General features: G+C 38.6%; 1 protein-coding gene across 1 annotated transcript in view; it reads right to left on the reverse strand.

Annotated features, from left to right (window-relative positions):
- Positions 1-12122: 12122 nt before the first annotated feature.
- LOC121290029 (regulator of G-protein signaling 10-like) overlaps positions 12123-17454 on the reverse strand; it is a 54139-nt gene continuing 48807 nt past the window's right edge. The window contains exon 5 of the mRNA XM_041210170.1: positions 12123-15415. Within this exon, the coding sequence (XP_041066104.1) occupies positions 15266-15415 (150 nt within the window). The 3' untranslated portion in view covers positions 12123-15265. The remainder of the gene's footprint in view (positions 15416-17454) is intronic.

Genomic DNA, 17454 nt, shown 5'->3' on the forward strand with positions numbered 1-17454 from the left:
CCCTCTCGAAAACCCTGACAAAAATGGGAGTTTAATGGGGAGCTAAGTAGTGCACTGCCATTTTTGACCTGCTATCGTTCAATTCCAGCCAGATGGAGATCATGAAAATTATTTCCAATTACTCAATTAGTTATAATGAACAATCATTGCATTTCCTGAATGATAGCTGGAAATGGGCAGTCAATCAAAGATAGGTGTTGAAATTGTCCACCTTATACCATTTTTGGCTCCGTGGGAAGAAACCATCTATTGGCCCAATTTGCAGAAGGCTTTTCGATCCAGACAATATCGGTTCAGAAGAAAGTCTGTAGAAGAAAATTTGTATCCAACTTTATTTGTGTACTGTTTTCATACTGTATGATGTGAGCAACAGGAAACTAAAATGGTAAAAATAATAGTGTGATGATGACTCCTTTCTCTCTCTCTCTTTTTGTAGCTCATTAACACTCGCAATCACCCAGGCCTTCAACCATTTTTTAATGCTAGAATACTGGTTTTAATGTTAAGTAAAACAATGCTCCATTTTGTTTATAAGAAATGTTATGAATCGGCTAAATACCAATAAAAATCTGTAGCATCATTCAAGGATACGAGGTCTTGTTGCTCATGTTCCTTTGTGTGGTTGAAGACAATCTGAAAGTTTACAGAGCAGTATTATCTCTGATAAGAGCATCATTTTGATTGGCATATTTTAAGGTTAAAATTCAAGATTCAGATCTAAGAACCTTGGCTCCAAATCCAAAATTGAAACTATTCAAATAGCTATCACTACTGTCGATCTGAGGCATGGACTGCTGCTAGCTTTTACATGCCTTTTACCATTTATCAGGAAGGAAGTTAATACAAGCATTCCAATTAAATCACCCATTGTCCTTATAACAATTCAAGCACATGCACATTACTAGCAAGCTTATCCAACAGTACAGCACTCCCTCAATGCCGCACTGGGCTTGTCAGCTAGATTTTTGTATCTTTAGAGCAGAGCTTGACCCCACAACCTTCTGACTCATGAGTTTAAGTGCTACCAGCTGAGCTAGCAACAGCATAATACCTGTTCCTCCATATGCAATGTACAACTGTGGTATCATTATATTTGTGTACAATCACTTAATTTCATCAATCAAGAACCAGTCATGGAGGTGAAGGTAACATTAATGTCAAAAAAGCACTCTAGCTCTCCAAGAATTGACAGGTATCAGGCGACATCTTTTCATGAAAATATACTACTTCTTCAGATTAATATATATTTATCATGTACTAACTCTATTGCACAGAGGATATCATTTGTTAACTCTTTACTATTACAACCATAAGTGTTCCATTAGAGTTAGTACACATGTTGGATGTATGCTAATATGAAGTAATGATGCAACAAGTATTGACGGAAAGGGCCCACAGGACTCACTGGATTCAGGAACGGTCCCATCAGAGTGGAAGTTGGCAAATGGTATCTGATTTTCAAGAAAGGAGGGAGAGAGAAAACAGGGAACTACAGGTCAGTCAATCTAACATCAGTTGTTGCAAAAATGCTGGAATTGATTATTAAGGAAGTATTAACAATGCACTTAGAAAAGCACAGTATGATTAGGACAAGTCAACATGGTTTACTAAAGGGAAATTCTGTTTGACAAATTTATTGGAGATTTTTGAGGATGTAACTAGTAGCGTAGGTAAAGGGGAACCAGTATGTGTAGTACACCTGGGCCAGAATTTTCGGGTCGGTGAGTGGGGGTAGGGCCCACTTGCCAATGCGTAAAATGACACGTGCTGACGTTGGGCGTGTGTCCTGACATCACCATGCATCATTCAGATTTTCAGTTCAGCGGGCGCACACCCAAGTTGGCTGCACACCAGCCAAACTGTCAAAGGCCTATTAAGGCCATTTAAACATCAATTAAAACACTTAACGGAGCTGGCCATCCAACCTTATCATGGAACATCATCCACGGGCGGGATGAAGTTTCATGAAGGTATTTAAAATTTTATGAAAATTTTTAATAAGATTCATAGGCATGTCCCAGCTCATGTGATACTTTCACATGAGGGGACATGTTTTAATTTTTTTTTCTTTATTAAAATTTTCAGAACTTCAACTAATGTCCCTGAGGCAGCTCTTTGCCTCAGGGAGATTTCTGCGCTCTTTCGCGTCATACTGGGCGGGCTTTAATTGGCCCGCCCACGTAAAATGGTGGCACCCAGTCAATCACGGGTAGCGATCCGCTCCACACCTGCCCGCGCCTGCTCCCACCCAACAACCCTGATGGGGAGAAAATTCTCCCCCTGGATTTCCAAAAGGTTTTCGATAAGATGCCGCACAAAAAGTTAACAGACAAGTTAATTGCGCATGGAATTGGAGGTAATATATTAGCATGAATAGAAGGTTGGTTAACTAATAGGACACAGAGAATGGGCATAAATGGGCTTTTTCAACTTAGCAGGCAATGAATAGCGGAGTACTAGGTCAGTTCTGAGGCCTCAGCAATTTACAATTTATACTAATGAATTAGATGAAGATATAGAGAGTAATGTATCTAAGTTTACTGAAGATACAAAACTGGGTGGAAAGATAAGCTGTGGGGAGGACAGAGAGAGGCTGTAAAGTGGCATAGACAGGTTATGTGAGTGGGCAACAAGATGGCAGATGAATTATAATGTTGGGAAGTATGAAGTTATTCATTTTGGCCAAAAGAATAGGACAGCTGAATATTTTTTAAAAGGTGAGAAACTTGAAAGCATGCATGTTCAAAGAGACTTAATGTATGCTCATACAGGGATGTAAAAAGTTAACGTATAGGTACAACAAGCAAATGGCATGTTGGCCTTTATTGCAAGGGCGTTTGAGTACAGGAATAATGAGGTCTTGCTAGAGTCGTCCAGGGTTTTGGTGAGACCACATTTGGAGTAGTGTATGGAATTTTGCTCTCCACATTTGAGAAAGGATATACTTGCATTGGAGCCAGTACAGTGAATGTTCACTAAATTGGTCCCTGGGATGAGGGGGTTGTCCTATGATAAGAGGCTGAGCAAATTGTGTCCATATTCTCCAGAGTTGAGAAGAATGAGAGATGATCTCATTGAAACCTACAAAATTCTGAAGGGGCTTGATAGGGCGGATGCTGAGAGATTGTTTCCACTGGTTGGGAGTCTAAAAAATAGGGACACAGTCTCAGGATAAGAGGCCGATCATTTAGGACTGAAATGAGGGGAAATTACTTCACTCAAATGGTTGTGAATCTTTGGAGATCTCTGCCCCAGAGATAGTGGATGCTCAATTATTGAATACATTTAAGGCTGAAAAAGACAGGTTTTTGGTCTCTCAGGATATTAAGTGACATGGGGAATGGGTAGGGAAGTGGAGTTGAAGTCCAAGGTCAGTCATGGTCATATTGAATGGCATAGGAGGCTTGAAGGGCCATGCTCATTTTTTATTGTGTTACTGTGTTCCACTATTACCCTAGGCAGTGTATCTACCACAGGCAATAGAGCTCTTTCAATCTCATAGAAGAGAAATATGCAAAGAGACCTCACCTAGCTAAGAATGCCACTAATGAATTGCACCAACTCTGGGAATCAGACTTAGCACCATTTAACAGCATTCAACTTTTTCCCCATAGGCTCCATCTAGGCAATGACGAGAATTACTATTGTATAATTAAGGTTACTGATGCCCTGGCTTGACATGTTGCTGACGACATTAAATTCAGCGATGTTGCAACAGCTTTTAGATCAATGTGGCATTGCCTATCGTTCAGGTCACCATCGACGGCACCAGTGGGACCTTATTTTTCTTTATCTGGAGCCACATGTAAATCAACTGCTACATTTCCCACAATACAAGAGTGACTGCACTTCATTGGGTGTAAAGAGTTTTGGGGAGGCCTGAGGGCAGTATATAAATGCAAGTCTTTCTTTTTGCTTCCAATATGTGGGGAAGGATGGCAGTTTTTACAAAAATCAATCATAGTTGACAGCTTTATATTCCAGATTTTATTAATTGAATTTAAATTCCACCAGCATCTGTGTTGGTGGGATTTGAACCCATCCCCAGACAATAAATAATGGACTTACGAGGAGTAAATCCCAAGTTTCTATTTACTCAAGGACAAGAACAGAGTGATTGGTTGGCTCCATAGAGATATTGATTATTCATTTTAAAAAGTGTCAATTCCGCATGCTGCTTAAAAACCCAATAATAAAGAACATGTCATAGAAAGCGTAGAAACCTTATTGAAAGTCACTTGGTATGTTGAGACAATATTTATAATATTTGGACGGCCACATGGGGTGCCTTGCACTCTGTCCCTAAGGGAGCTGATAGTGTTGTGCTGCATGTGCACAGTAATTCCATGAGAAAAACCGCCTACATATTCCTGGACACAGCCCATTGTGCTGTCAAAAAGGTCACTGAAGTCTTCTGTGGGGTTGTTCAGCCCTGCAAATACTAATGAGACCAATGTTGTAAGGGGCTTGAAAGCAGCCTATCAAGTAAAGAACTCTTACTGCATAATTTCATACAACTAGCAGGCAATTCTGATGTAATGCTCTGACCGGGACAAGTGACTGTTGGACCCATTCACAGGGCAGGATTTTCGAGTCGTCGGGCAGGCGCGCGCCCAACACAGCCGAGCGTGAAACAGCATGTGATGATATGGGGCGCACTTCCCAATGTCATCCTGCACTCGCATGATATTTTGGTTGGCAGGCACATGTGAGAGTCGGCAGCACGCCTTCTGGCAATTAGCAGGCCTATTAAGGCCATTAATGTATTAATTAACCTGGATTTTCCGCTGCCCGTCCAACGTTACGGTTGGCTGGCGGGCGAACTGGTCAGGCGGCCTTTGGATTTTTGAGGAAACCTCATCCAAGGGTGGGATGAGGTTTCTGATATTAATTTTTAAAAAAACAAAATACTTGGGCAGAATTTTTATCATCAATGTGTTTAGGTTAATGATTCTTGTGGGTGGAAATTTTTTTCTGAATTCCATAATGTTTATTTTTGACTTTAAAATTCTTCAGCTCCCTGGGGTAGCTCTCTGCCTTCAGGGAGCTTTCAGTAAGCGCTCTCCCTTGTCCGTGCCAACTTCTACACTTGCCCTCTTCCCGCCCCCCACCTCAGCAGCACTGGGCCTTTCAGCGTGCTTTTCACATTGGCTAGCTGTTAACTGGCCAGCCAGCATGAAATTGCGGTTGGGGGCCGATCATGAGCAGTGGCCCGTTTCCCAGATGCTCCCAGACCCACCCACCACACCCGCCCGATGACTTGAAAATCCTGTCCAACTATTTCATAACTGATCCTTGGGTCTGAATCCCAAAGTAACTCAACAGGGATCATAACAATGCTAGAACTCCATTAACAGCTGGTACACTGTCATCAGCTCTTAATTCTACCTGTTATGCATTCATGTGAAGTCAATCAATCTCACCTTCCTCTAAATCAGTTAAATCATTCCTGGGATAATATCTGCTTCAATTACTGAATGCTGTGTTGAGGATCACTGACGAGAGGACCCTGTTTGGTATTCTAACATTAACAGTTTTATGACTGCATACTTGGTTATTATGAAGTAACTAGCCTATAGAATTGTTACAGACAAGGGAGGGAGGCAAAACTGAACTTCATTTTTCTCGCTGCCTGTCGATAAACAGAGGTGTAGTAAGTTTTGACATAGGCTGTGGTGTATTTCCCCAAACCGTCTGTTTACGAAGTCAATTTTTAAAGTATAGTTAATTCACACATTCAAATCAGGGGAATGGTGGCAACTTCATATACACACACAAGTACACAATAAGAAGCAAGGAAAGAGGAATTTTTACAGAAATGAATAACCTTTTTTTAAAAAAGCACCACAGATGTTGATGTCAGTATTGTCAGAGTCCAGGAAGTCAGAGTCCAGTGAGGATTGCTTCACAGCTGAGCTACAGTTCAGCTAGTTGAAGCAAGATTTTGCAGAATTCCTTTAAAGTTGATGGTGATGCAGCCAGATGAGGTTGGTATCCAGAAACTTGGTCTGCTCGACAGGCAACGGCAGGAGTCTTTCAGAGAAACAGGGTTCAAGGAGGCTTAGGCTTGATGCAGGCTGGCAGTCAGCCTCAAGTCCTTCTTTGATGTTTGTAGGCTAGAGTTTCGACAGTGGACTGAGTTGCAAGTCTTAAAATGTAATATGAAAACTTTCCAAAAGCCAGAAGCTTAGATCACGTGATGTGGCCCTTTAATGAATCAGTTGCAGGATAACAAGCAGTTTCTATGCCTCTGGTCAAAATCCATTGTGTACCTTAGGAGTTGGATGTAGGCGTTTGGCACCTCTGCAGTTATAATGAGTTTCAATGGCTCTCCCTTGTTATAGTCCAGGCTGGGGAGACAAGTTGCCTACTGGTCCCTGATTTCATTGATAGTAATTGATTGAGAAGTGTGAGATTCCACAAGGAAGAGATTTTAGCTTTTTGTCCTGTAACTTTTGTTGGAAATTCCCAGCAACTGTAGCCAACTTATGAATCATGTGACCTGTAGCAGCCCTCTTTTGGTTCAGCAAAGTCTATTTTTTAAATAAGCAGTAGGTTTGATTTAACAGTTTATGATCTCTTACATGTCTTAAGGACATGATAGAATGTTTCATGGAAGTTTTGAAAACTGACAATTGGCAGGCTTTCTTTTACACAGTCAGTCATCTTTGTTTCTCACCTTCACACTTTACTGCAAATCAGACAACATTTTCCAGATTTACCCCCAATTGTTCCGGCACTAACAAGTCTCCCAGGCCTGCCTGACCCTCTGATTATTAGTGGATATGACACAGATGGCAAGATTTCTAGTTGGTTGAGTAGTTATTCACTAGTGTATTCCCTCAGTAAAGGAAGCACTAAACAGTAGAATAGATCCACAAGCAACATGCAAGCATCACAATGCAGAAGGGGCAAATGCTTTGGCAAATGGAATAAGCATGTATACCAAGAGGATTGAAAAATATACATACAGATGGTGACTTGCAGTGCACTGGTAATGCATAGCTGATGATTCTATGTCCTGGCCTACATGGGACATCTCAGATACAGCTAAGCCCACCCTTCTCATGCACTACACACCCAACATAACCAGGTAGCTGAACCTGTTGTGGAATTGACTCAATCCTGGGATCATATTTGCTGTGAATCCTTTGTCCATTCTTTCTAAACCTTTGTCTCTTTCTTCTCTCTCTCTCTCTTTTCCTCTTTCTCTCTCCTCATTTGGACACTGCACCCATACTTTTGTACTCTGCTAAGTTATTCAATTTCTCCACTATTGTATGATACTGTGAAATCTTTCCCTTTACTAAATTCAATAATCTGAATTAAATAATTAAGAATTTCTAAAGCTATATGGCAGGGAATTTGAATGTATTTTGATAATGGTGAAGGAATTTCAGTACCAATAGGGTTAACAGGCTTAGCATTCATCCTCATATTGTATCCATTTCATACTGAACATTTGTTATAGCTATGAAATCTATACCCATGCTGCTCTAACTAAGCTGCATGTCAGCACATGTAGTCCAGCTAAAAGAATGGTCTCTTTTATAAGTCAGTCCTCAGTGAGACGCAACATGTGCTAGCAGGCATCTTGAAATCACAGAACAGCAGCTGTTTCCCTGACACTATTTTCAGGTTCTGCACAAAACCTCTGCTGATAAAATTAAAGACATCTGAAAGACTGATTTTTTTGTGGGGGAGGGTCGTGTGGGTGGCGAAGGGAGTGTATGAGATTATTACCACACAAACTGCATGTTAACGTCTGTAAACCAAAATTATTAAGTTACTTCTTTTAAATTCCTTCTTGGGAATAGAGGTGTAGCTGGCAATGTCAACATTTATTGCCCATGTCATGTTGCCCTGAGAAGATGGTGAAGAGCTTTCTTTGTGAATCATGTGGTTCAGTGAATTGATACAACTGAGCATTTCAGTGGGCAGTAAGGCTGGAGTCACATACGCAGCAGACTAGGTAAGGGTAAGGTAGGTTTCCTTCCCTAAACAACATCAGTGGTTTTATGACAATCTGACAGCTCCATCGTCACTTTTACTGATACAGTCCCTACCATTTACGTCGTCCACAGTTGTCAAGAGCTTACGTATATATCAGGTAAATAGTGCTAACCAATACTACAATAGTCAATTACAAAGGTGTCACGTAGAACATATTAAGTGTGCTGACTATTTTGGGTAGTTCAATAATTACTTAGCCTGTACTTACTGATTTAAATAGTTCCGCCAATTTCAGGAACAAATAGGGTCTTCGATCAATTTCAATGAGCAGTTCACGCCTTGTTAAAAATCTGTATTGCACATGCTAGTTTAAAAGGGTTTGCTGATTTCAGCCAAAATCTGTTCTTCAAGCAGTTTCACTCAGCTGTTTGCATTTGGAATTGTAGTGCAATTACCTTAGTGATGAGATTCTGAATGCAACTGCTAACCATTACTAAATGAATATTTCCTGCTTTTGGTTTTACCATCCATCAAGTAAAGTGGACAAATCATGTTAATGCCAACTCCAAGGGCTATACCAGCTTTTTAAACTCAACTCAAATTGTCACAGCAAGATTTCAATTTGCATTCTCTGAATTATTAATCCATCCCCCTAGATTAGTCGTCCAGTAACATAACCACAACATTTTTAGGGTTGGAAAACAATATGAAAAACGTAGTAATAAAACAGAAAATTCTGGAAATATTGAAGACACGGGAGCACAGATTTTGCTGTCATCAGTGGACAAATGGTACTAGCCATTCATTACACTTAACCTTGCCCGCAGACCATCTGTGACTTATGCACTTACGTGCAGTAATTAGAATCAAAACAGGGCAGCATCCTCTGCAGGGTATCAGGAACCCATGAAACAGGATAAGCATCAGTGTGTTTCCTTAGCCAATCAAACTGAAGAATCCTTAGTGAGATACACAGGGAGGCATTCAGCCACAAGGGCAGGGGGTGGCTTTCAGTGGGCCACGCCCCTCCCCTATGGCTTGTCCTTCAATCGGGCATTGAGTGCCTTTGAACAAGACACACCCCCATCGGAGGCTGCAAGCAACACCGTATAGGATTGCTTGTCATGCTTTTCAAATGCCGACTCCCCCACCCCACACTGCCCCTGCCAATAAGTTATTACCAAGTGCAGCGGGATGAGGCCTTTAAGTGGACAAATTAAATGCTGCTCCCCCACACTGTAGCCGTCTGCAAATCAGGAAATGTAAATTAGAATACTTAATTCAATGAAAATAAAGAAAAGAAAAGAGAGACAGAATTATGGCAGGTAAAATATACAGGGAGAAAACGTTCATTTTTGTTTTAATTTTTACGATTTCCAACTATAATTAAAATTTGAAGGTATGAGAGTTCACACATTTGAAAGCAAATTTTCAATAGCAGAGAGATTGTTTGACAGTAATTAAGACTAATCTTACCATTAAAATTTACTTTCACCCTAACTTTTTCTGGCATGTTTAATGAGCATCTAGTGGGTAAGTACTGCCATTTCATGTGCTACAATGCCAAGTCACTTGATGAGATTCTGTTAAAGATTCTGGAAGTGCAGGCAACTCAACAGCAACTTCCTGCTTTCTGAATTTAACAGCAGTTATGCAGATGCCTGCAGTTTCTATACAATTTTCTCCTTAATGGTGGTGAAAACTGATGGCCTAATCATTATTCCTACTGCAAAATCCAGGTCATTGTCTTTCCTCTTAACTGTCCTGATGCTCATGTTTGGCTTCTTAATATAAAACTGTTCAAGGAAGGTCAGGATGCATGAACTTTGGAGAATCAGTTTCAGAGTCAAGTTTTTGACTTTGACTTTTGACAAATTATCTTGGTGATGTGTTTAGATTCTAGGGCCTTGTCTTCTACGATTAAAATGGCAATATCACGGAATAACAGCTATTTCTTGAATTTGGGACTGCAAAGGTAGAGCACATCCTTAATCAATTTTGTGCAAATCCCCCTCCCCCCAGATCTGCCATATGGGCAGGGGCAGAAAATAGTCAAAGTACAGAAGCTCTGTAGTTTCAGTGTAAAGTGAACATGGTAATCGATAAAATTGTGGTACTGCACCCTGCAATGATGCTAAGAAGCAATGCTGCCTTGTGGGAGGTGCCACTTTTTATAAGAGGAACAGAGACAATTGAAAGGGAGATAGCTTGCAAGTATTTATTGACAGACATTAGGATTGATATGGAGCCGCACCAGAGATTTATATGCAGATGGAATGTAAAACACTGCCAGTAGCCTGTCAAGGTAATCAGAAAAATGGCTCATTTCCTGTCCCACCAAAGTAGTCTGAAATGAGGTTCATGTCCTGCCAAGAAAAATGATTCATATCCTATTCCACCAAGCGAGTCTCTAACGTGCTTAGTCTTGTTCTGCTAAGGTATTCTGAAACATAACCAGTTTTCTGTTTCATCAAGACAGGCAGAATGCTCTCAAAAAATAGAGGAGCTCAAAACAACTCATGAGTTAATAGCTCAGGATAATTGAAAAATCAATTCAAATGAGAAATGGACCTCGGGGGAGAAAAAGTTTATTTAGGATCATAAGGAAGATTAACATGATAGCATTAAAAAAATTATCAACATTAGAAAGATGTGGGTGATTACATAATTTGTTGTTAAAGATCCCATGGGTGCTATTCAAAGAGGAGCACAAGGTTTTCTGGATGTCCTAGCCTACAATATTCTCTCAGCCAATTACACCAGAACAGATTAACTGATCAGTCATTTCATTGGGGTGGAATTTTTGCTGGGATTCTTCCATGGAAACACCAGTGGAAATTCACCCCATTGTTCTTTGCGGGATCTTGCTGTGTGCATTTCGAAGTAATTCATTGCATGTAAGGCGTTAGGAGATATTTCTAGATGTAATAAAGGGCTATATAAATGTATATCTTCCTTTCAAATTGCTAAGTTTGAATAGATAGTTTTGCTTGCTGGAGGTCCCTATAACACTGCCCTTTGCTAAATCAAGTTTATTTAATAAGTTACAATTACTATATTTTATTAACAGACTGCAGCTATCTAAATAAACTTATGAATTTGCAGGGTTCACTTCTTGTTTCCCTTAAACAGTAGAAGAATTCCTATTGGCATTCATCCCAAAATATCTACATAAAACTTCCCAGGAGCAGTAATGGATAAAATATACAATTATCACAAATGGGAGAAGGAATATGAAACACCAAAATTGTTGTCTGAAATGTTTATCACTGCCTTTGAATAATGGTTTATACAGAATACAACAATGCCTGCAAAAGTGACATTTGAACATTACTTAAGTAAAATATCAGTTTGGGCTTGAGATGGAAGCTTTGCAGGATTGTATAAGTTTAGACAGTGGACACAAGCAGTCCATTCTGAACCTCCAATCCAGTGAAAGACAGATTCTGGCTTGGGTTCAAAGCTTCCTTCCACCTCTACATAGTTGAAAGGTTTTCCCCAGTGCTTAACAAAGACCCAGACAAGAACTCCAAAAACAACACTGTCTGCAGACTCTGAGAATGAAGATGGGAGGTTTTTAATCAATCATGTTTAGCCATGACTACAACTATTAACACTGGAACAAATGGAGAAACATTTGTAATAGCTTAAATAGATTTATGAAAAACAAGAAAAAATATTGAGTTTCTCACTATTTGTGAGCTATCCCAAGAAATGTCTAAAGTTAAAAAGACACAATTTGCTTTGTCAATCAGGTGGAAATCACACTAAACATTATTCCTGTATTTTAACCATTCCTACATTTCTGAATCTTTTAAAAAGTCTACATGGTTTTCATACAATGGATTCCTAAGCTCAGCAGGAGTTATCTAAGGCAACAATGAAGAAGAGAAAATTGCGAGGAAAATTGAACCCATACTACTTACTCCATACTTTTTAACATGTAGTTCAAAGTGGCAAAACTAGGACCAAACTGGAATCCATGTAAAATTTCAGATAGGGTGGTGTATTCTATTTAAACCCAACAGTGTACTGTACAACTGCACATCTATTCAATCAGTTTATTAACATCTCTAAAATGAATTTGGGAGCTGCTTTTCCTGACTGGACCAGTAGTTAGATAATTAAATATCCAAATGTGGAAAAAAGATTACCAGGGAAATCTTTACTAGCAAGGCAACATTGAATTTTAATATTCAAACATAACAAATACAAGACTTATATACAAATACAAAAACTAATCACACTAACTGACAAATATTTTAATGTAAACACAACCAGCATCAACACACATGGAATTTGTCTAAAAATAATTCTTAAAACCCTCCTGAATTCAAATATTTGTAAGATTTTGAACATCATAAATTAGTCCTGAAGGTCCCTCCTAAACCTGCAATTTCAACTCTTTAAGCCATTGATTATATTAATGATATACCATGGTCTGCAACAAATATAAGTGGTCACCATGATCTTTAACATGTTTTTGGAAAGATAGTTCAAAGCAGTATAGCAGCGTAGTGTGATAATGTACCAACTTGGTATGCCACGCAGTGCTTTGGTGTAAGTTCCACTCATAATTCCCCACAGATTGAGTTCCTGATCTCAAGCAGGGAGTATCAAGTATAAGATTGGCACTTCCTAACAGGAAAGGGGGAAAGAAAATCAAAGAATGAATGGATCACCCTTTGCATTGCCTAGCAGTCTGTTAAAAAGTGGCATTCATATAGGCCTGGGAGCAGATTGGCTAGCAGAGTCATTAATGGAGCACAACACAGCAGAAATAAAGCTCAGCTTTTCTTTAGCAGGTCAAAAGCAACAAATTAGCGCCAACCACATTAAAATTTACAATTGGATTTCAACAGAATAAATAGGCTATCATACCATGGGCCATGCACTCCTACTGGCATTGACTTTATGTGCCAAAGACAATGATGAGTTTGGTTCTTTAAAATTATGAGAACTTTCAAAGCTTACCACAAACCAGTGCATTGTGCAATGCATCATGACAATACAAGACATTTCATCATTCCAGGGAGTCTGCCTCCCTGGTGTAGTAAAACATAAATGTACAAACATATTGTAGTTGTTTTATACATCATTACATAGTATACATTTGAAAGACCTTAAAAGTAATCATTATTGTCTGATATCAAAAGAATTTTGGGTTTGTTACAGAAAGCATATCAAACAACTGAATGGGTTTCATCAGCTGCCCCTGTACAGCACATGGATATTGAATGACAAAACAAGATAATCAGCAACAAGATTCTGGCACAGGCAAACACAACTGACTTTGAGGCAATGCTGACAAAGACTCAAATGTGCTGAATTGACCATGTGATGCGAGTGGTTGAGATTGCTCCCAAAATAGATCTTTTGTGGTGAGGTTAAGGAGGTAAACCTAGGAAAAGCGGTCAACATAAATATTTCAGGGACATGCCAAAGCAAAATCTGATCAATTTTGTTATGCTATTAGAGTATTGGGAACACACTACCATTGATCAGTTACGTTGGCATGTTACTATTCACAAAGGAGTAAAATATTTTCTAAGCTCAATGTCTGATACTTATGGAGCAAAAAGGAGAGCTAGACTCAACTAAAAGCTCAAACATCATAGCTATCAATGAATATTATAAATGTAGGTGAATGTTCCATGCACACATCAGCCTCAGCATCAACACCACCGGAGAACACAAGCATGAATGTGACCTGAGATTTTGACTGTTTTCTTGTTGAGACTTGTGTGACAGCCATCATGTCAACAGACATGTCTTGCAACTATTTTAAGGATTCAAGGCAGTTGAATATGGATCTTGCTTTCCCATTCTTTTATTTGTAAAATGTAGTTTGTTCAGTGGACCCCGCCATGTGCTTTCGGTTGTTTTGTTTTCATATGCAAAGAATACAATATCCTAACAGCAACATCAAATGGAAATGTAACATGAATGATGGAAATGGTCTTTTAAGGTCACTTCATCCAAATTGCATGATACATCTTATGCCTTCTCACCATTTCACCTCTTTCCAGAACTGCAGATTTGGATTTCTAGCACTTGTGATTTTTAGTAGCACATATGAGTATGTACAGTACAATGCTATTGGGGATGAAAGATGGCACAGTTACCCAGTAAATTTATGCTATATACATCTTGCAATAGCCTTTGATGCAATCAATAGGTCTTATAAAGCTTATCCAATACAAGACAAATTAAAAATAAAATAAGTTCTAAGCACTTCATTCAGTACAGTGGGTGTCTGTTTATTTTCAGACAGCTAGCTGAATGAATAACCCCTTTTCTTCAACCGGAATTATTAAATACAAGTGGGATAAAATTGCAGCAAATGGCATTTGAATATGAACATCCAACACATATGAAATTCTTGGTGTTATTTTAATAAAGCTTTATCACATTTCTTTGAAGGAATTTTGTATGTTAATATTGCACTGCATAATTTTGCCACATTGACTTGATCAGATAAGTAAAGATACTAAATGTAATCTCCATATTGATTCATCTGAAATAAGGTCCATCCTCATTAGAAAGCTCAATTCACCCTTATTAGTTTATGAATTACAAACCTACTCGGATTCCAATGTTTTTAGTTTATATTTGGTTAAAATTGGCCACAGTACACATCTAGTTATAACGGGCACATGGACCATATTGTAATGAAGGTACAGCATATTACTGTTAAAATTATCAAATGTCATTAAACAGAAAAGGCACTAATAGTTCCTATTATGGTTTGTGATGATAATCCACTATGTTGCCAGTTTGATAGTGAGCTGCTTATTGAATAAAATTAAATGATTGAGAAACATATACAAGTGAAATTCTATCTGCTTTTTTTTGAATGGTGATTGTTTTTAAATAGTTCTTAGTTCAGGATATTCAGTAGTCTAAAGCAATTGATGAATGTCTTCATGTGCAGAAACTTGAACAGTAATGAATTCCAGCAATAGGTGGTGAAAGCATTATAAGGCAGATGGCTATCTTGGTGTAGTACCAGAAAATCATAACCACAAGAGAGTACTGTTGCTTTTCACATCAGAGAGGCCGAGGTAGAATTCAAAATGTCTACTCATCCACCCTGATGCTGAAATTTAGGTGCTATTGTTCACAGCTCCAGTGCTATAGTTGTGTACACATGCACCTTAGCTGAGAACACCCAGTATCATCATATACAAAGCACAAACACATCCCTTTCTTCAATACAGTCAACATTTAACCAGATAGGCATCATTAGGGTCCACGAGCAAGTAAAGCTAAGAAAGCACACTGTTGTTATGCAGCTAGTCCACATGTTCAGTTATCGATTATAAATCCTGGATGCCCTTTTCGGGACAGTTTCATCATTGTCTGGGGAATTCTTTCCACTTTCTTCCAGTCGCTTGACTTGTTGGCATAAATCAGATTTCAGAAAACGATTGTAACTGTCATATTTCATAAGAGTAAATATCTGAAAGATAAAAACAGTACGTCAAACAATAAGGTCACCAAACACCACCACCTCTATCACCTACGGAGCTATGTGATTCATTAAAGTGGCAGCTACTTAACTAGAAACTACATTGCTTAGTGCATACTTTTTAAAAACTCAATTCCGATTTAGAAAAGAGCAGCTGATGCTTAACTGTTCCAATTACAACATTGCAAACTGATGTAACACACTGGTTTATTCCAATTTAACTTCTAACCTTTAGCAACATCTGTGCTTTTTGGATCCTCAGCATAGGAGAGTTAAATTGTGGGAAAAACTGCCATTTTTAAGGGCAAAAAATGTGTCTATAATTTCTTTTAAATAGCAACTCCACGGGATTTCTGTTTTCAGAGAGTGTAAAAGTTAAACAGAATGACATTTTCTCTTTCCACAGGTTATATTTTTCTTACATTCTTTTCCATTACAATCCAGAAGGCAATCATTCTACATTTTCAGTTCTTATGTGTATTTCTATGGAATAGTTTTCATGTTTTATAAAATAATCATTTAAAGGGCAAGATAAAAAAAAACAAGCTTAGGATGGACAGAAAAAAACTACTAAAATAAAGGATAGAATAAAGTTCACAAAGGAATTAATGGTAAGACAAACTAGACAGATAGCCATAAATAAACTAAATACGCTAAAATATAAGACAATTCTAGAAAAGCAGAAACCACAGCCAGTATGGGAAAAATTGGCAAAATGGCCCTTTGTTTAGACCACATCAATGCCAAACTACAGAAAAATTATAGCTGTGTTTTTTAGTATTTTTATCTTGGTTCCTAAATAACAAGAATAAAAAGTGTAATCATATTATCAGCTGAGAGTACAGCATTAAAATCCAATTAGATTTTGGATTACTATATGACCAATAGCAAAAATGGAAAGGGAAAAGATTCAAAGCTTCAGTACTGTCACTGCCAGTCTGCATCATGAGAGTGCTCTGAACTTCAGGCAATGATGGTGGCATTAACTGAAATACATGAGACAGACATTAGAAATAAACCAAGGACCTCATTGTGAATGTGCTTAGGTTTAAAATATGCAAGGGTCCAGTTATATTGTTATACAGATATATCCAGTTCTATTATAGTCACCAAGGGACAGCATGTAGATGAGAAAAGGTAAGGGGCCAAGGATAGATTCTTGGTGGACACCAGAGGTAATGTGCAGGAGTGAGAAGAGAAGCCATTGTAGGTGATTCATTCTCTGAGTAGCCATTTGCTGCAGATTGCAGATGTGGGAAAAGAAACCGGCTCCACTGTTGTCAACACTTTACCGCCTCTCAACACAAAAGGTTTCAACTGTATTTCAGCACATATCATATTTCAGTGATGGCTGACAGCACTGCCTAAAAAGTACAAGGTAGCTTTGAAAGAATTTGCATGCTGAACAAATATGTTTCAAAAAAGATGTACCCTTACTTTACATTTTAAATTATTTCACTTTTAATTTGTGCAAATATTCTGTTTAAATTCTTGGCTGAAGAGCCAATAAATGCATAAACTAAGATTAAACACTTAGTGCAAGATAGTGAATTAAACAGAAAAGCCACCAACTCCCCTGAATGAAAAGAAGTTCAAAAATAGTTTGGAATGATTTTAAAATTAAATTTGATCCTCTGAATACATTGCAATTAAATTAGTTCAGTTCTGTTGCTTCACATGGGACACCAGATTGACCAATAATAACATATCTTCTGCGATATCTGGAAGTACTTTTGTCTCTCACCATTGCTCCTCCTGTGCCACACATATTCCCATGACCCAAAGGACAGTCAGGTGTTCCCTTCACAGGCTACTGCAAAGACTGCTGGATAATTGGCTGCTGCTAAATGCGCAACAATGAGAAGGTAGCAAGACTTTGTTCACTGATTCTCCTCAGCAAGGGTGAGAGAGGGATTTCAGCTGAATTGCCCTGGACACTCCTATAAGTGAAGCTTCTCTTGCCTGACTCCGATGAAGGATTTAATCTATTAGAAACAATAGCAGAGGAGGAAAGTGGAGGGACCAAACAT

The sequence above is a fragment of the Carcharodon carcharias genome, chromosome 17, assembly GCF_017639515.1.
Source record: "Carcharodon carcharias isolate sCarCar2 chromosome 17, sCarCar2.pri, whole genome shotgun sequence".
NCBI classification, from domain to species: domain Eukaryota; kingdom Metazoa; phylum Chordata; class Chondrichthyes; order Lamniformes; family Lamnidae; genus Carcharodon; species Carcharodon carcharias.